General features: G+C 39.6%; 1 protein-coding gene across 1 annotated transcript; it reads left to right on the plus strand.

Moving 5' to 3' along the window:
- The first annotated feature begins 8,668 nt into the window (after nt 1–8,668).
- LOC114616161 (olfactory receptor 2Z1-like) lies at nt 8,669–9,609 on the plus strand. Its single transcript, XM_028761682.1, is given in 2 exon segments — nt 8,669–9,416; nt 9,419–9,609. Coding segments are annotated over 2 exon segments (939 nt in total).
- Nucleotides 9,610–16,063: the final 6,454 nt, after the last annotated feature.

The raw sequence follows: 16,063 nt of genomic DNA on the forward strand, positions 1-16,063 counted from the left end.
GAGCCTCCCGACTCACACATGTATATTTGGATGGATGTGGCAGAGCCCCCCACCCCCCAATTAACACCTTATTTCTTCTCTCTGGCCTTTTTGTACCTTCTTAGACAAAAGTTCTCTAGAAATTTACCTTTTAAATAAAAGGTTACACAAAATGGGGTTACAGAGGATGTTGATAGTTAATTCAAACCATGTTTCATTCTATAATCTCTTTATAAGTTCAAAGAAACAGTGCCTTGCTTTATCAACGTGCACACTTCATCCTCGGATCTGACCTAGAATGTTTTTCCTTCATCACAAATTTTCCCCAAGCCTATTTCTCTTCTTAGTGTAATTGTGAAAGCTCATTTATTCCTTATCAAGCAGACTTTACTTGCTGTTATATGAGGAGTGGGTTTCTTAGTTCTAACTTTATTACATATTTCTGGTAAAACCATTTCCTTAAATTTTCTTCATAAGATTATTTGAATCAAAACAGAAATTCAATAATTTTTTATTTTATTTGTTATTTTATTTATCTACACTTCAAACCTTATCCCCCTAACCGATTAAACCCCTTATCCTCTCCCCCACCTCTCCTGCTTCTATGATGGTGCTCCTACACTCAATCAACCACCCACCCCCTCCCGATTCATTGCCCTAGCATTCCACTACACTGGGTCACTGAGCCTCCACAGGACACAGGGACTCTCCTCCCATCGATTCCAGATAAGATAAGATTCCAGATAAGATAAGATCCTCTGCTACATATGTAGCTGGGGCCATGGGTCCCTCCATGTGGATTCTTTGGTTGGAGGTTTAGTCTAAACGGCAATAATTCATGGAAGTTCATCTCCATGTTGACCTGCAGGAATTATTCTCCATAGGGTGGGATGATGCCCAGGAATCATTAGGCTACGTAATACTGACAAGAAAGTCATACCAACAGCAAGAAACAGTCCTAAGATAAGTCTCTAGGGACACTGGATTTTTAGAGCTCACCTACCACAGGTCATGCAAAATGGTGGGACATCTCAAAAAAAAATTACTTGCATTATTTTAGCCTTTCCTAGATGGCTTCTGACATGCAGGAGAGTACCCTAAGGCAAAATTTTTCTTTCTTCATTAATGCCAAGTTATAAAACTCCTGATGTTACTGAATTGGTACATGTAATCAATTACATCAAGGGCTCATAAGCAAGAGCTATCAGGATTTAGCAAAGGGAAAGCTTTGTTTGAATTGTAACTATAACGCACCGGATAACTGAAGAAAAGAAATGAATTGAGTAAGTTCAGGCTTGGAAAAGCATAATGTTGAGTAATAATAGCAATAAGAACTTAGCATCAAAGAATTCAACATCTTTTACACTACAGTCAAGAATAAATATTTATCCCCTTTTTCCCCTTCCTTTTCTTCTCTTCCTCCCAAGTCCCTCCTAACCTCTAACTCCTACGATTATTTTGTTCCCACTTCTAAGTAGGACAAAAGCATCCACACTTTGGTCTTCCTTCCTCTTGAGCTTCATATGGTCTGTGAGTTGTATAGTGGGTATTCCAAGCTACTTTTTGCCTAATATCCACTTATCAGTGAGTACATACAATGTGTGGTCTTTTGTGACTGGGTTACCTCACTCAAGATATTTTCAAATTCCATCCATTTTTCTGCAAAATTTCATGAAGTAATTGTTTTTAATAGCTAAGTAGTACTCCATTGTGTAAATGTACCACATTTTCTGCATCAATTCCTCTGTTGCGGGACATCTGGGTTGCTTCTAGCTTCTATCTATTATAAATAAAGCTGCTATATGAACATAGTGGAGCATGTGTCCTTGTTATATGTTGGAGCATCTTTCTGGTATATGCCCAGGATGGTATAGCTGGGTTGTCAGGTAGTACTATGTCCAATTTACTGCGGAACTAGCAGACTGATTTCCAGAGTGGTGGTACCAGCTTACAATCCGACCAGCAATTGAGGAATGTTTCTCTTTCTCCACATCCTTGCCAGCATCTGCTGTCACCTGCGTTTTGGATCTTAGCCATTCTGACTGATGTGAGGTGGAATCTCAGGGTGGTTTTGATTTACATTTCCTTGATGACTAAGGATGTTGAAACTGTCTTTAGGTGCTTCTCAGCCATTTGAGATTCTTCAGTTAGGAATTCTTTGTTTATCTCCATACCCCATCTTTTAACAGAGTTATTTGGTTCTCTGGAGTCTTGAGTTCTTTGTATATATTAGATATCAGCCCTCTATCAGAAGTAGGGTTGGTAAAGATCTTTTCCCAATCTCTGGGTTGCCATTTGGTCCTATTGACAGTGTCATTTGTTTTACAGAAGCTTTGCAATTTTGTGAGGTCCCTTTTGTCAATTTTTGATTTTGGAGCATAAGCCATTGGTGTTCTGTTCAGGAAATTGCCCCTTGTGCCCATGTGTTCAAGGCTTTTCCCACACTTCCTCTTCTATTAGTTTCAGTGTATCTTGTTTTATGTGGAGGTGCTTGATCCACAAGGATTTGAGCTTTGTACAATGATATGAAAAAAAGATCAATTTGCATTCTTCTCCATGCTGACCACCAGTTGAACCAGCAACATTTTTTGAAAATGCTATCTTTTGTTCACTAGATGGTTTTGGCTTCTTTGTCAAATATCAAATGACAGTAGGTATGTGGGTTCATTTCTGGGTCTTAATTTCTATTTCATTGATCTCCCTCGCTGTCTCTGTACCAGTATCATGCAGTTTTATCATTATTGCTCTATAGAAAAACTTAGGGTCAGGATGGTGATTCCCCCAGAAGTTCTTTTATTGTTGAGAATAGTTTTCACTATTCTGTGCTATTGATTATTCCAAATGAAAATTGCACTTTCTAACTCTATGAAGAATTGAGTTGGAATTTTGATGGAGCTTGCATTGAATCTGTAGATAGGTTTTGGCAAAATAGCCATTTTTACTATGTTAATTGTGCCAATCTATGAGTATGAGAGATCTCTTCATTTTCTGTGGTCTTCTTCGATTTCTTTCTTCAGAGACTTGAAGTTCTTGTCATACAGATCTTTCACTTGCTTGGTTAAAGTCACACATTTTAAATTATTTGTGACTATTGTGAAGGATGTTGTTTCCCTAATTTCTTTCTCATCCCATTTATTTTTTGAGTAGAAGGAGGCTACTGATGTGTTAGAGTTAATTTCATATCCAGCCACTTTTCTAAAGTTGTTTCTAAGCTGTAGGAGGTCCCTGGTAGAATTTTTGTGTATACTTATGTATATTATCATATTATTTGCAAAGAGTGATATTTTGACTTCTTCTTTTCAAATTTTTATCCTCTTGATCTCCTTTCGTTGTCTAATTTCTCTGGCTAGAAGTTCAACTACTATATTTAATAGATAGGGAGAGAGTTGGCAGCCTTGTCTAGTCCCTGATTTTAGTGGGTTTTAGCTTCAAGTTTCTCTACATTTAGTTAGATGCTGGCTACTGGTTTGCTGTATATTGGTTTTGCTATGTTTAGGAATGGACCTTGAATTCTTGATCTTACCAATACTTTTAGCATGAATGGGTGTTGTATTTTGTCAAAAGCTCTTTCAGCATCTAATGAGATGATTATGTGATTTTTTTTCTTAGAATTTGTTTATACAGTGGATTTCGTTGCTGGATTTCCATATATTGAACCATCCCTGCATCCCTGAAATGAAGCCTACTTGATGGTAGTGGATGATCATTTTGATGTCTTCTTGGATTTGGTTTGTGATAATTTTATTCAGTATTTTTTTCATCAATATTCATAAGGAAAATTGGTCTGAAGTTTTCTTTCTTTGTTGGGTCTTTGTGTGGTTTAGGTGTCAATGTAACTGTGGCTTCATAGAACGAATTATATATTGTTCCTTCCCTTTATCTTTTGTGGGATAGTTTTGAAGAGTATTTGTATTATGTCTTTTTTGATGGTCTGATAGAGTTTTGCACTAAAACTCTATCTGGTCCTGGGCTCTACTTTTGTTGGGAGACTTTTAATGATTGCTGCTATTTCTTTAGGGATTATGGGACTGTTTAGATGGTTTATCAGATCCTGATTTAACTTTCTTATCTGGTATCTGTCTAGAAAATTATCCATTTCATCCAGATTTTCCAGTTTTGTTAAGCATTGGCTTTTGTGGTAGGCCCTGATGAGTTTTATAATTTCCTCACTTTCTATTATTATGTCTCCATTTTCAGTTCTGATGTTGTTAATTTGGATACTGTCTCTGTGCCCTCTGGCTACTCGGGCTAAGTGTTTATCTATCTTGTTGATTTTCTTAGAAAACTAGTTCCTGGTTTTGTTGATTCTTTGTATAGTTCTCTTTGTTTCTACTTAGATGTTTTCAGCCCTGAGTTTGATCATTTCCTGCCATCTGCTATTCTTAGGTGTGTTTGCTTCTTTTTGTTCTAGAGCTTTCAAATGTGCTGTTAAGCTGCTAGTGGATGTGCCCTCAAGTTTCTTTTTGGAGGGACACAGAGCTGTGAGTTTTCCTCTTCACTCTGCTTTCATTGTGTCTCATAAGTCTTGGTATGTTATGCCTTCATTTTCATAAAATTGCAAAAAGTCTTTAGTTTCTTTATTTCTTCCTGACCAAGTTATTATTGAGTAAATAATTGTTCAGCTTCCATGTGTGTGTGGACTGACTGTTGTTTTTGTTGTTATTGAAGACCAGCCTTACTCTCTCATGATCTGATAGCATGTATGGGATTATTTCAATCTTCTTTTATCTGTTGGGGCTTGTTTTGTGACCAATTATATGGTCAATTTTGGAGAAGGTACCATAAGTTCTCTGAGAAGGCATATTCATTTCTTTTCAAATGAAATGTTCTATAAATATCTGTTAAATCCATTTGGTTCATAAGTTCTATTAGTTTTGCCGTGTCTCTTTTTAGCTTCTGTTTCCATGATCTGTCCATTGATGAGAGTATGGTGTTGAATTCTCCCACTACTATTATGTGAGATGCATTGTGTGCTTTGAGCTTTAGTAAAGTTTCTTTTGTGAATGTGGGTGCCCTTTCACTTGGAGCATAAATGTTCAGAACTGAGAGTTTATCTTGGTAGGTTTTTCCTTTGATGAGTATGAAGTGTCCTTCCTCATCTCTTTCTTATAACTTTTGGTTGAACGCCAATTTTATTCAATATTAGAATGGCTACTCCAGATTGTTTCTTGGGACCAATTGCTTGGAAAATTGTTTTCCAGACTTTTATTCTGAAGTAATGTGTGTCTTTATCACTGAGGTGCATTTCCTGTATGCAACAAAATGCTTGGGCCTGTTTACATATCCAATCTGTTAGTCTATGTCTTGTTATTGGGGAACTGAGTGTATTGATGTTAAGAGATATTAAGTACTAGTGACTGTTGCTTCCTGTTATTTTTGTTTTTATGGGTGGAATTATATATGTGTAGCTATCTTCATTTGGATTTGTTGAAAGAAAAGTACTTTCTTGCTTTTTCTTGGGTATAGTTTCCCTTCTTGTGTTGGAATTTTCCATTTATTATCTTTTGTAGGACTGGATTTGTGGAAAGATACTGTTTAAATTTGGTTTTGTCATGGAATATCTTGGTTTCTCCATCTAGAGTAATTGAGAGTTTGGCTGAGGGGCAGGATCAGGTATGGGAGGAGAGTGGAGAGATATCCAGATGGTCAGAAAATTGAACAAGAGGGTATAGCAATAGGGGATGAGGAACTGGGAAGTAGCCACAAGAAAGTCCAAAATACAAAGAAAGAAAGAGGCTCCCAGGACCCAAGGGTATGACATTAGTTGAAATACCCAACAAAGGGTAGGGAGAACCTATAGGGATCATATATCCAGAGGTTAGGCATGGCCCCTCAATTGAGGGATAGGGCCACCAACTCATCTCCAAAATTTTGACCCAGACTTGCTCCTATCTAAAGGAAATACAGGGCCAAGAATGGATCTGAGACAGAATGACAGGCCATCCAGAGACTGCCCCACCTGGGGATCTACCCCATATGCACACACCAAATCCAGACACTATTTCTGATGCCAAGAAGTGCTTGCTGACAGGAGCTTGATATAGCTGTCTCCCAAGAGGCTCTTCCACAGCCTTACCAATACAGATGCTGATGCTTTCAGCCAACCATCTGACTGAGCATGGGGACCTCAATGAAGGAGTTAGAGGAAGAATTGAAGGAGCTGAAGGAATTTACAAACCCATAGAAAGAACAACAATATCAAGCAACTAGAACCTCCCCCCCCAGCTCCCAGGGGCTAAACTACCAACCAAAGAGAACACAGAGTGCATATGTTGCATAGTCAAACCATTTCTCACAGTCACTTTAAAAATTCAATTAATCATTATCAGCAATTCTAATACTTCTATAGAACATTTTAAAGTTTATTCTTTCACCCATCTGACAACTCATCTATATTCATTAATTATTTTGTCTCAATAATATTATGCATTTTATGTCTACTTTTAACTTAAACATGTGTTTTTCTTTGCCAAATTTATATCCCTCTATATAATATTCCTCATCTCTGTATATGTGGCTAGAAATGAAGAGATATCATTCATGTGTACTGTGCATACATAACTCTGTGTGTGTGTGTGTGTGTGTGTGTGTGTGTGTGTGTGTGTGTAATGGAGGACAACTTTGGGTACATATTTGTCTATTATTATCTGTCTTATTGCTTGAAAGATGGTATGTTGTTTATTCTGTGTACTAGGCTCCCCTAGCCTATGAGACTCTTGAAATACTTATATCTCCGATCACTATCTCCCCAAAGGAGGATGAGAATTCAGAGGCCTGTGGTAAGCATCCAACATTCACGCAGATACTGGCAGTTCAACTCATGTCATTATGTTCACCCATGAGCTAGTTGTGCAGCCCTAGTTTCATTCTCTTTAATAAGTAGTTGAATCATACGCATCAACACACACACACACACACACACACACACACACATTTTACTCATTTATTGATGTGTTAGCATGTTATATTCATTTTTCAAATATTCTGAATAAGGTTACAATAAAGACAAAAATAGATCTATTTTTTAAATATATTACTTTCAATTGATTTCTACAAACACTACAACTACAGCTTGCTCAGCTAGTGATTTTAAAATATTTCCTCACTAAGGAATTGGTGGTATTTACAGTCTATTGAGCACTTGTCACATGACAGCATCCTTTGATTTCATTTTAACAGCAGTGCTAGTGACTTCAGTCTTTGCCAAATAATTTGTGGAATAAGGAAATTATGTCAACTAATTTTCTAAGATCACTCTAAGCCCAGCTTAGTTCTACTTTTATCTCAAGCTCATGCAAACCATATGCATGATTACCTTTTGTCTGCTACAGTATTCCGTATTCTAGCTGCCTGGAAATTTTTGTCATCTTCCAAACTTACTCCAGTGTCTTTCTCTGCATCTATGTTGGTGAAGTTGTGTATGCTAGCTCAATGTAAACTTTGCTGAGAAAATATTTTCTTGACTCAAGTGTGTGAATGCTCCTAGCTCTTGATCTTCATACTTGATCATTTAGTCTTCCTGTACATCTATAGCAGATATTTTAAATCTATCACTTCTGTCTCATGGTATTCTTTAAGACTATCTAAAGTAAAGCACATTACTCAAAATCAAATTAAGCCGTCAGTAACATCTTGTCTAACGATAACTCTGTCCATGCTAACTCACATCTCACAAACCGAAGCCTCCTTTCATTAAGCCCATTTTCACTGTATCTGCATGTTTTGTACTCCTTAGACTAGTAAGATCAATTCTACCCAGTGGTAACTGATTATTTGTTTCTTTATATTTCCAAACATTTGTGCATAGTCCCTTAAATCTGCTGTACTGTATTCCCTAGATACTGCAAAAAGTGTTTGTGTTCCCAGACTTCCCAGTTATCACCACAGCATCCCAGGGATGAAAATTATAACTTTTTAAAGTTTAAGAGTATAATATTTCTAATTTGCACTCAAATATTTTCACAAGAATCAATGATAATTCTTTTTAATTTCATGTCTATACTTTCATGTGATGCACATTTGTGTGTGCATGTGCATACATAAGCAGGAGGCTTCATTTTTTAACTGATTGCACATGCACATATATAAATACGTACATATATACATATATATATATATATACGTACATACATACATTCATACGGAGGCATCATTTTAATACATGGAATCTTCACTGTGTCTTCATGTGATATACTGATGCCTAGTCTCTCAATTAAACCTAATTTGCCAAAATAGCTAGCCTAGATATCCAGCTTATTCCAGTGATCCAATGGCTCCACCTTGTAAACAATGGAATTATAAGCAAGCTGCTATACCCCCTTGGCATTTACATGGGTTCTGGGTACCTGAACTTTGCCAATCACACTGTTGCTTGTGCAGCATGCATTTTGCCCATTGATCCATCTCTCTAGATTCAATGGGTATCATTTAAATGGAGGGTGGGCAAGGGTTTCCTTTAGTTATTCAAATTGCTTACTTTCTACTCTGTGTCTAGCAAACATTATTAATCAAACAAGGCTTCATTCTCTTACCCACTCATTCTACCTGTGGTTATATACATTTTCTCAGGATGGCTTCCCAAGTAGCCCCTAAAGCTTGAGAGAAATTTTCATGAGAGATGCAAGTGACTTCCCATATTGGGTTTCTTGATATGTCTGTTATCCCTTGAGTTAAGCATTGTATATTAGACATGAAGCATGTGAACCAATCAGAGTTTTCCAACTTTATTCTGGTGAGTCTCTTCAGCAGATTGGGTTCACCCGAATTCCTTTTCTCTCTGGTGGCTGTCATGTTTATCATTGGCCTTTTGGGAAACGCTATTCTACTCTTCTTGATCCGGTTGGACTCTAGGCTACATACACCAATGTACTTCCTGCTCAGTCAGCTTTCCCTCTTAGATGTTTGTTTCCCCCTAATCACCATACCGAAGATGGTATCAGACTTCCCTAATAAAGAAAGTTTTATTTCCTTTGGAGGTTGTGCAGCACAAATATTTTTCCTGACCATGATGGGTGTAGCTGAGGGAGTCCTACTGGCCCTCATGTCTTATGATCGCTATGTGGCAGTGTGCCACCCCCTACAGTACCCTGTACTCATGAGACATCAGGTGTGCCTGGTTATGGTGGCCTCTTCCTGGCTAGCAGGTGTGTTCAATGCCTTCATCCAGACTTCTATAACTCTGAACTTTTCCTACTGTGCCTCTCGAATTGTAGACCACTTTTTCTGTGAGGTGCCAGCCCTGCTGAAACTTTCCTGTTCAGACACCTCCACATATGAGTTGGCACTGTCCATCTCTGGGGTGATGGTCCTCATGTTCCCCCTTTTACTCGTCATTGCCTCATATGGCCATGTTTTGAGGGCAGTTCTGCATATGCAATCACAGGAAGCCAGGAATAAGGCCTTCACTACCTGCTCTTCACATATCACAGTAGTTGGACTCTTTACGGTGCAGCAGTGTTCATGTACATGGTACCTGGTTCATACCACAGCCCACACCAAGACAACATAGTCTCCCTTTTCTACAGCCTTGTCACCCCTACTCTCAACCCTCTCATCTACAGTCTGAGGAACCGAGAGGTGCGCATTGCTTTGCTAAAAGTTATCAGCAGATTTGGACACAAACAAAAGTGACAAATATATGAAACTGATGGTACAATTCAAATGGCACTTCATCCCACTCAATTTCTAAATTTTTCTATCTGTGGTACAGGTACAAAGGACTTATTGTCAAACTTAACTATCTTTCTCCCCAGTGATATAATTGATTGAGTAACTATTTCTTCCAGAAGCTTATGTGAAGTAAAGATAAAAGCATCAGTCACTTTTCATTTATAATCTCTCTGGTATTTTGAAGTGTGTTCATAGATGAAAGGCACTATTTTATAAAGTTTGGGTATTTCTATTGTTGGGTTGATGCTTTTGGGCATTAAAAAATTATACCTACTGACTCAGGTTTCTACTTAATATGTTAGTTTGTGCTAATAACATCTTTGATATTTAGAAACAACTAAAATTTAAATTAAAGTAAAAATGAGACACAAATACATAAAGTAGTTTATGAGGAGTAACAAATATAGCATAGTTACAGTTTGAAGTTGTCATATATATGAAAAATGCAGCCTACAGTCACTAGAACGATTGATTGATTGACACATAGAGAAGTGGTCAATATAATAGTTCAATGTGTTTGTTGAAAATTCATACAAAACATGGAAGGTTAATGTATGTTGTATATCTTCATTTGGCAATGTTTGGTATCTAATAGATTTTTAAAGATATGGATAATTGCTTTATGATGATTCATACCAATTTAATAATCCTTATAAAGTACTGTTTGAAAGTTTGAGGTTTGTTAAGTTGATTTCATTCTTATTACCTTGTCAATATCATTTAATATTTATTCAAGTGATTGCTATTAAATTAATTCTTTAGCAAACAAACAACCAGCATTTGAACAAGAATAAACCTTAGACAAAAATCTGTTAACTTACTTGATGTAATATGATTATAAAATGCCTTTCATATGTTTCAAGTAAAAAAATTTTTCCAATAATTTATTTTATTTACTTTATATCCTGATCACAGCCACCCTCCCTCATCTTCTCCCAGTCCCATACTTAGAAATTCTGCCTCCCATTCATTGTCCCATCCCCTTCTCCTCAAAGAAGGGGAAGCCCTCCCTTGGGTACCATCCCACCCTGGGACACCTAGTCCCAGCAAGACTAAGCACATTCTCTCCCACTGAGGCCCAACCAAGCAATCCAGGTAGAGGGAAGCGTATCCAATGACAAGGAACAGAGATACAGCCCCCATTCCACTTTCTAGGGGTCACACATGAAGGCCAATATGCATAGTTATCACAAATGTGTAGGGTGCCAGTTGCTATGAATATGTAGGGTGCCTTTATATCTGGGTCCGTGGACCATGAGAAGAAGTCTAGTAAGGTTGAGCTAAAAGCTTGATGCCCCAGAGACCCTGAAGGGACAGAAGGAGCTTCGCCTGCTCCCAGCACCAGGCCCCTGTCACATAGCCTCAGCTCCCCATAGATTTGTGGCCATCAGTCATGCAAGGGCAATGCCCCAAGCCTTTCTGCATGTAGATGAGGCATCCCTAACATCTCAGACCAAGACAATAGGAAAAGAGACATGACTACAGTCAAGTAGGCTCAAAACAGAGTTCTCCATGCTAATGAGATACTTAGAGGTCTAGAGGGCATGCTAATAAGCTTCCCTTCCCAGACATTCCTCCCTGAAAAAGGTATTTAATCTTAGACCCACTCTGAGAAGTGTGGTATAGTTTTCCACATCCATTATCCTCCATAACAATAAACTGTTTAGAGCCATGGATTGATTCTTTTCATCAAGATCCTACGTGGGGAGCCATGGAGAAGGCCTTTGCCTACAGAGAAGAACTACAGTCAAGTCTCCCAAAGAAGGCCTCTCTAGCCTTCAACTCCCAGCCACAACTGCCACTAAGCCTGCCACTGTCAAGCCAAGGACTCTCACTGCTGAGACTAGCTGGAACTCCTTTTTTCCACCAGCTCCATGCTAGATGCAGCCCATGGGCACCCAACTTCATTCTCTGCTCTTCTGCAACTCCCAGAGTTGCCTGAATGCCCAAGAGCCTGAGCACTCCATGGCCCCAGCCTGGGCCTCATTGCAGCCCCAGGGACACTTAAACAAGCTCCAGTTTTTCCGTGCCTCAGACTGTACTTTCCTGCCCCTAGAACAGCGTCTTGTCACTTCCCTATGGTCCAGAACCCACCCAGTGGTGGTGTTGGGTGAGCAGTTAAACTCCCCAAGTGGCCGTGCCCTGTGGCAGAATATACATGGGACCACAACCCTACATGGGACCAGCCACTGCATGCTCCTTTGTTGGTGGCCCAGTCTCTATGAAGCTGCATGGGCCCAGGTTATTTGTCTCTGCAGGTTTTGTGGTGTCCTTGACCCCTCTGGCTTGCTCACTTCTATCTCCTACTCTTCTAAAAGATTCCTTGAGTTCCAATTGATGTTTGGCTATGGGTCAATGCATCTGTCTTCATCTGATGCTGGATGAAGCCTCTTAGAAGATAATTTTGCTAGATGGATGTCTATAAGCATAGCAGAATATCATTAATAGTGTCAGGTGTTGGGTCTCTCATATGGGATGGGTCTCAAGTTGGGGCAGTCATTGGTTGGCTTATCTCTCTGTACCTGTCCCTGTATCTTTATCCCTGAATATTTTATAGTCAAGAGAAATTTGGGGTTGAAGGTTTTGTTAATGAACTGATATTTCCCTCCCTCCTCTGAAAGTCCTTTATATATACAAATATTTTGGGGGAACATATGCATTGTATCACATATGTGTCTACTGCCAGTGGAAGTTGGAAGAAAATATCTGATTATTTTTTTAACTGAAGCTATGGATGGCTGAGAACTATGGTGTAAATGTTGGGAACTGAACCCAGGTCCTCTTTATAAACAAATTAGCCATAGGAGGTGTCCACTTCAGTCTCTATAACTCCCTCTGGTAAGAATCTCACCTAGGTTAACCCCCATAGACTCTTGTACCCTCCCCCATATCAGGCCTCCTGCTTGTCCCAGAGATGCTCAACATCAAGTAAAAATCTTAATGACCATTTGACTGTATATCCGCTATTAATAATGATTACGAGCATAAATGTACACATACATGCAGACATTCACAAACACATATAGATTCTCACACATACATAAAAAGACTGAGCATATAACAGAACACTAATTACATGTGTCTCTGAGTCTTTCCTATTTCAGTTAATGTGATCAATTTCTATTAAAATGGCATGTTTGTTATCCTGTATGGCCAGATGTTATTTCACTGTAAATATACACTACATTTCCTGTTTTCAAACATTTGTTGATAGACACTCTGAAGGTTCTATGGAATGGCTGTTGTGATTTGTGATGTCATAAACAAAACTAGGAAAGAATCTCTGTGGTATGATGAATTGAGTTTCTTCAGGTTTATATTTAAGGATGATATTGGTAGATTATATACTAGTTTAACTTTTACATTTTTGAGGACCATCTATGCTGGTAGCTATATTAGAATGCGAGTTTATATTCACACCACCTGAATATAAATGTTCCTTTCCCCCTAAGTATTCACCAGCATTTAGCACCTTTATTTTCTTGATGAAAGCCATACTGGATGTAATGAAATAAAATCTCAGTGTAGCTTCGTTTTCATTTATATAATGGTATGGATGCTAGATATGTTTTAGATATGTATTGATTATTAGTATTTGTAGCTTTATTTTATGTGTATGAGTAGTTTTACTTGAACATATATATTGCAATGCATATGTGCCTACTGTTGGTATCAGGCCCCAAACCCAGTGACATAACATCTAGGTGACCCCCACATCGTTGCCAAGACCACCACCATAATCCACCTGGCTATCTCACCTTTACCTGAGAGAGGTGACATCACCGCCCATATAAAACAGGCAGAGCCCCCTGACCTTGCTCTCTTCCTCCATCTTCTTCTATTTCTCTCCCCCCAACTTTGCCCTATCTCCTGAGTAACCCCCCCACCCCGAACAGTTTAGTCTGGTGTTGTCTGTTCTACGCTTCGCACAGATGCCTAACACCTACTTTCCGTGGAAATCAGAAGAGGATATCTGATTTTTTTAACTGAAGCTATGAATGCTTGTGAACTATGGTGTGAAATGCTGGGAACTGAACACAGGTCCCCTTTATGAAGGAGTGCCTTTTACCGTTGAGCCATCTCTCCATATCTACCATTAGTTGTAAGGCCCCAGAAGAGGCTCAGATCCCCTCTCAAGTCCCAGGAACCAGCACTCGACCCAAATGACCACTGAAGTCGGCACTTGATGCAATCAAAGCAAGAGGCTTTTACTTGGAAACCAGCTTGCTGGGGCTTGCCTCACACTTCCCACAACAGAGAAAGAGAGAGAGCCCTGAATATCAAAATACACAGGTTTATAAAGACAAATTCACAGGCTGGGAGGGGGGCTGGGGAATAGGGGCTTTCTAGGCCTGAATGCTCTTGATTGTATTTCTTATCGGCACACACACAGCTGGGAAACTGAGGAGCCAGGATGTTCCAGGCAGGAGTGCTCTCTCTTATTGGCACACACACACACAGCTGCAGTTTTCAGAAATATTTTGTATGTTCCTGCCTTGGGGCCCTACACCGGGAGTTCACGAGTTCACGGTCCCATGTTATTCTGAGATACCGGCCAATTAAAGTTTTTTTCTTACAAGTGTGTTTTAAAACGCATTTATAAGCACAGGCCTCGGTGAGCTGCTCTAGGACTTGGAGGAGCAGTGGCAGCAGGGGTGGCAAGGACCAATTCTAGCCATGCCCTGCGGTGAGAGCAGCATGCCTCCTCTACTGGTCAACTGGAGCCGCAGAGTCTGACTGCCCATGCAGGACAAAAGGGAAAGACCCTAGGGATGGAGTGGGAGAAGCCAAGGCGGACAAAAGGAAAAAGCGGGCGGGATGGGGTGGGGTGGGGCACTGAGGCGAGAGAAACAAAGCCTAGCTTGGAGTGGGGCCTGGACTGGGGCACACAGGTCGAACTGGAGCCCGCCAAATTCTAGCCTGAGAGCCACGAGTCAGGGCACTGGCGAGAGATGATGCACAGGGACAGGACCAAGAGACTGGGTACCAGAGACAAAGAGACGTAGAAACAGATAAGAAACATCAAGTCACCCAAGAGGAGTCAGGGGCCCTAAGAGGCAGAGAGCCTGGAGAGAAACAGGCAGGAGACAGAACAAAAGACAGGAGAGACAAAGGTAGAGAAACAAAGAGGCTCCCAGCTTTGCAAAGGCCAAGCCCAGGGAGGGACTGAAGAATAAACCCTGCCTCCACCTTGGTGGAGTCATGTTCCAAGAGATCCAGGCCCTAGAAGCATAATCTCAGGATTTTATGTTGTAGGCAGGTTTTCGTTTATAGAGGTGAGTACCTAGAGTCTTGGGTCCTGCCACTAAAGCGAGGGCCAATGGAGTTTTTATTAATTCATTATGAATTAATTCACATTAAAGCAGAAGTTAAACCATGCATCATCTGTCCTTGAGTGCCATCAGTTTTTAAAGAAAAGCATACAAATCATTAGATACAAAGAATCAGGCAAATGATATGCCTCAGTGGGAAAAAAGTGATTGTCACCAAGCTTGACAACCTGAGTTCTATCCAAAGAATCCATGTGGTGGAAGAAGAGTGCTCATTGTCCTCCACATCCACTGATGCAATGCACCCCACCTCATTGCTCCAAATTTTAAAAATTCTGACTCAAAAAAAAAAAAAAAAGATTGCTGGGTCCTGTTAATCCCAAAGCTGGGAGAAGAAAGACCACTGACCCAGCACGTCATGGTCAAATTAATTAAAGCAAGCTTTTTTATTCGTGAACACCAGATACCTCCCCCTAAGATAGATTCAAAGGGTGAGCATTAGCCTAGGGAAGATAAGGTTTTTATAGCTCAGAGGTGGGGGTGGGGAATTCCAAATCGGGGATTTGTTGAGCAAATAGATGCAGTTACAGAAGCAGAACATAACAAGATAGTCATAACAACAGGTGGTTATAATAGTCTTTAGAAACAAATGTAGGCTTGCTAGGTGGTCATAACTTTTTGGAACAAAGACATGGTTGCTATTTTTCTGTAACAGGCAGTATAACCATTTGTAGTTGAGGTCGCAGGTGGGAAATGTGTTAGGAACTGCCCACATTCCAGTACCAGATGTGCCCTCAGCCTGCCTTCAGCAACTCAGCACCAGGCAGCCACATCATCACCAGCCTCCACAGCCTTTATAAAGCCCATGCCATCAATGGTTCCTTCTTTCTCATTCCTGCTCAAAATCGGCCTCTTTTGTCCCTCCAATAAATCTCTTGCATTCATTGCATTATTATTATTTAAAAACACTTTCATAGGTTTAAAGTTATTTTTTATTTTACCTACAAAGTAAGTTTCATTATGCCACCATAGATGTAAGGAATTAATAAGTATCTGATAAATATGTATTTGATGAACATGAATGTAAGAACAGTAATAAAGGGCTTAATAAAAAGATAAAAAGAACAGTACTCCATTTTAGAGGA

The sequence above is a fragment of the Grammomys surdaster genome, unplaced genomic scaffold (assembly GCF_004785775.1).
Source record: "Grammomys surdaster isolate TR1022 unplaced genomic scaffold, NIH_TR_1.0 308320, whole genome shotgun sequence".
NCBI lineage: Eukaryota > Metazoa > Chordata > Mammalia > Rodentia > Muridae > Grammomys > Grammomys surdaster.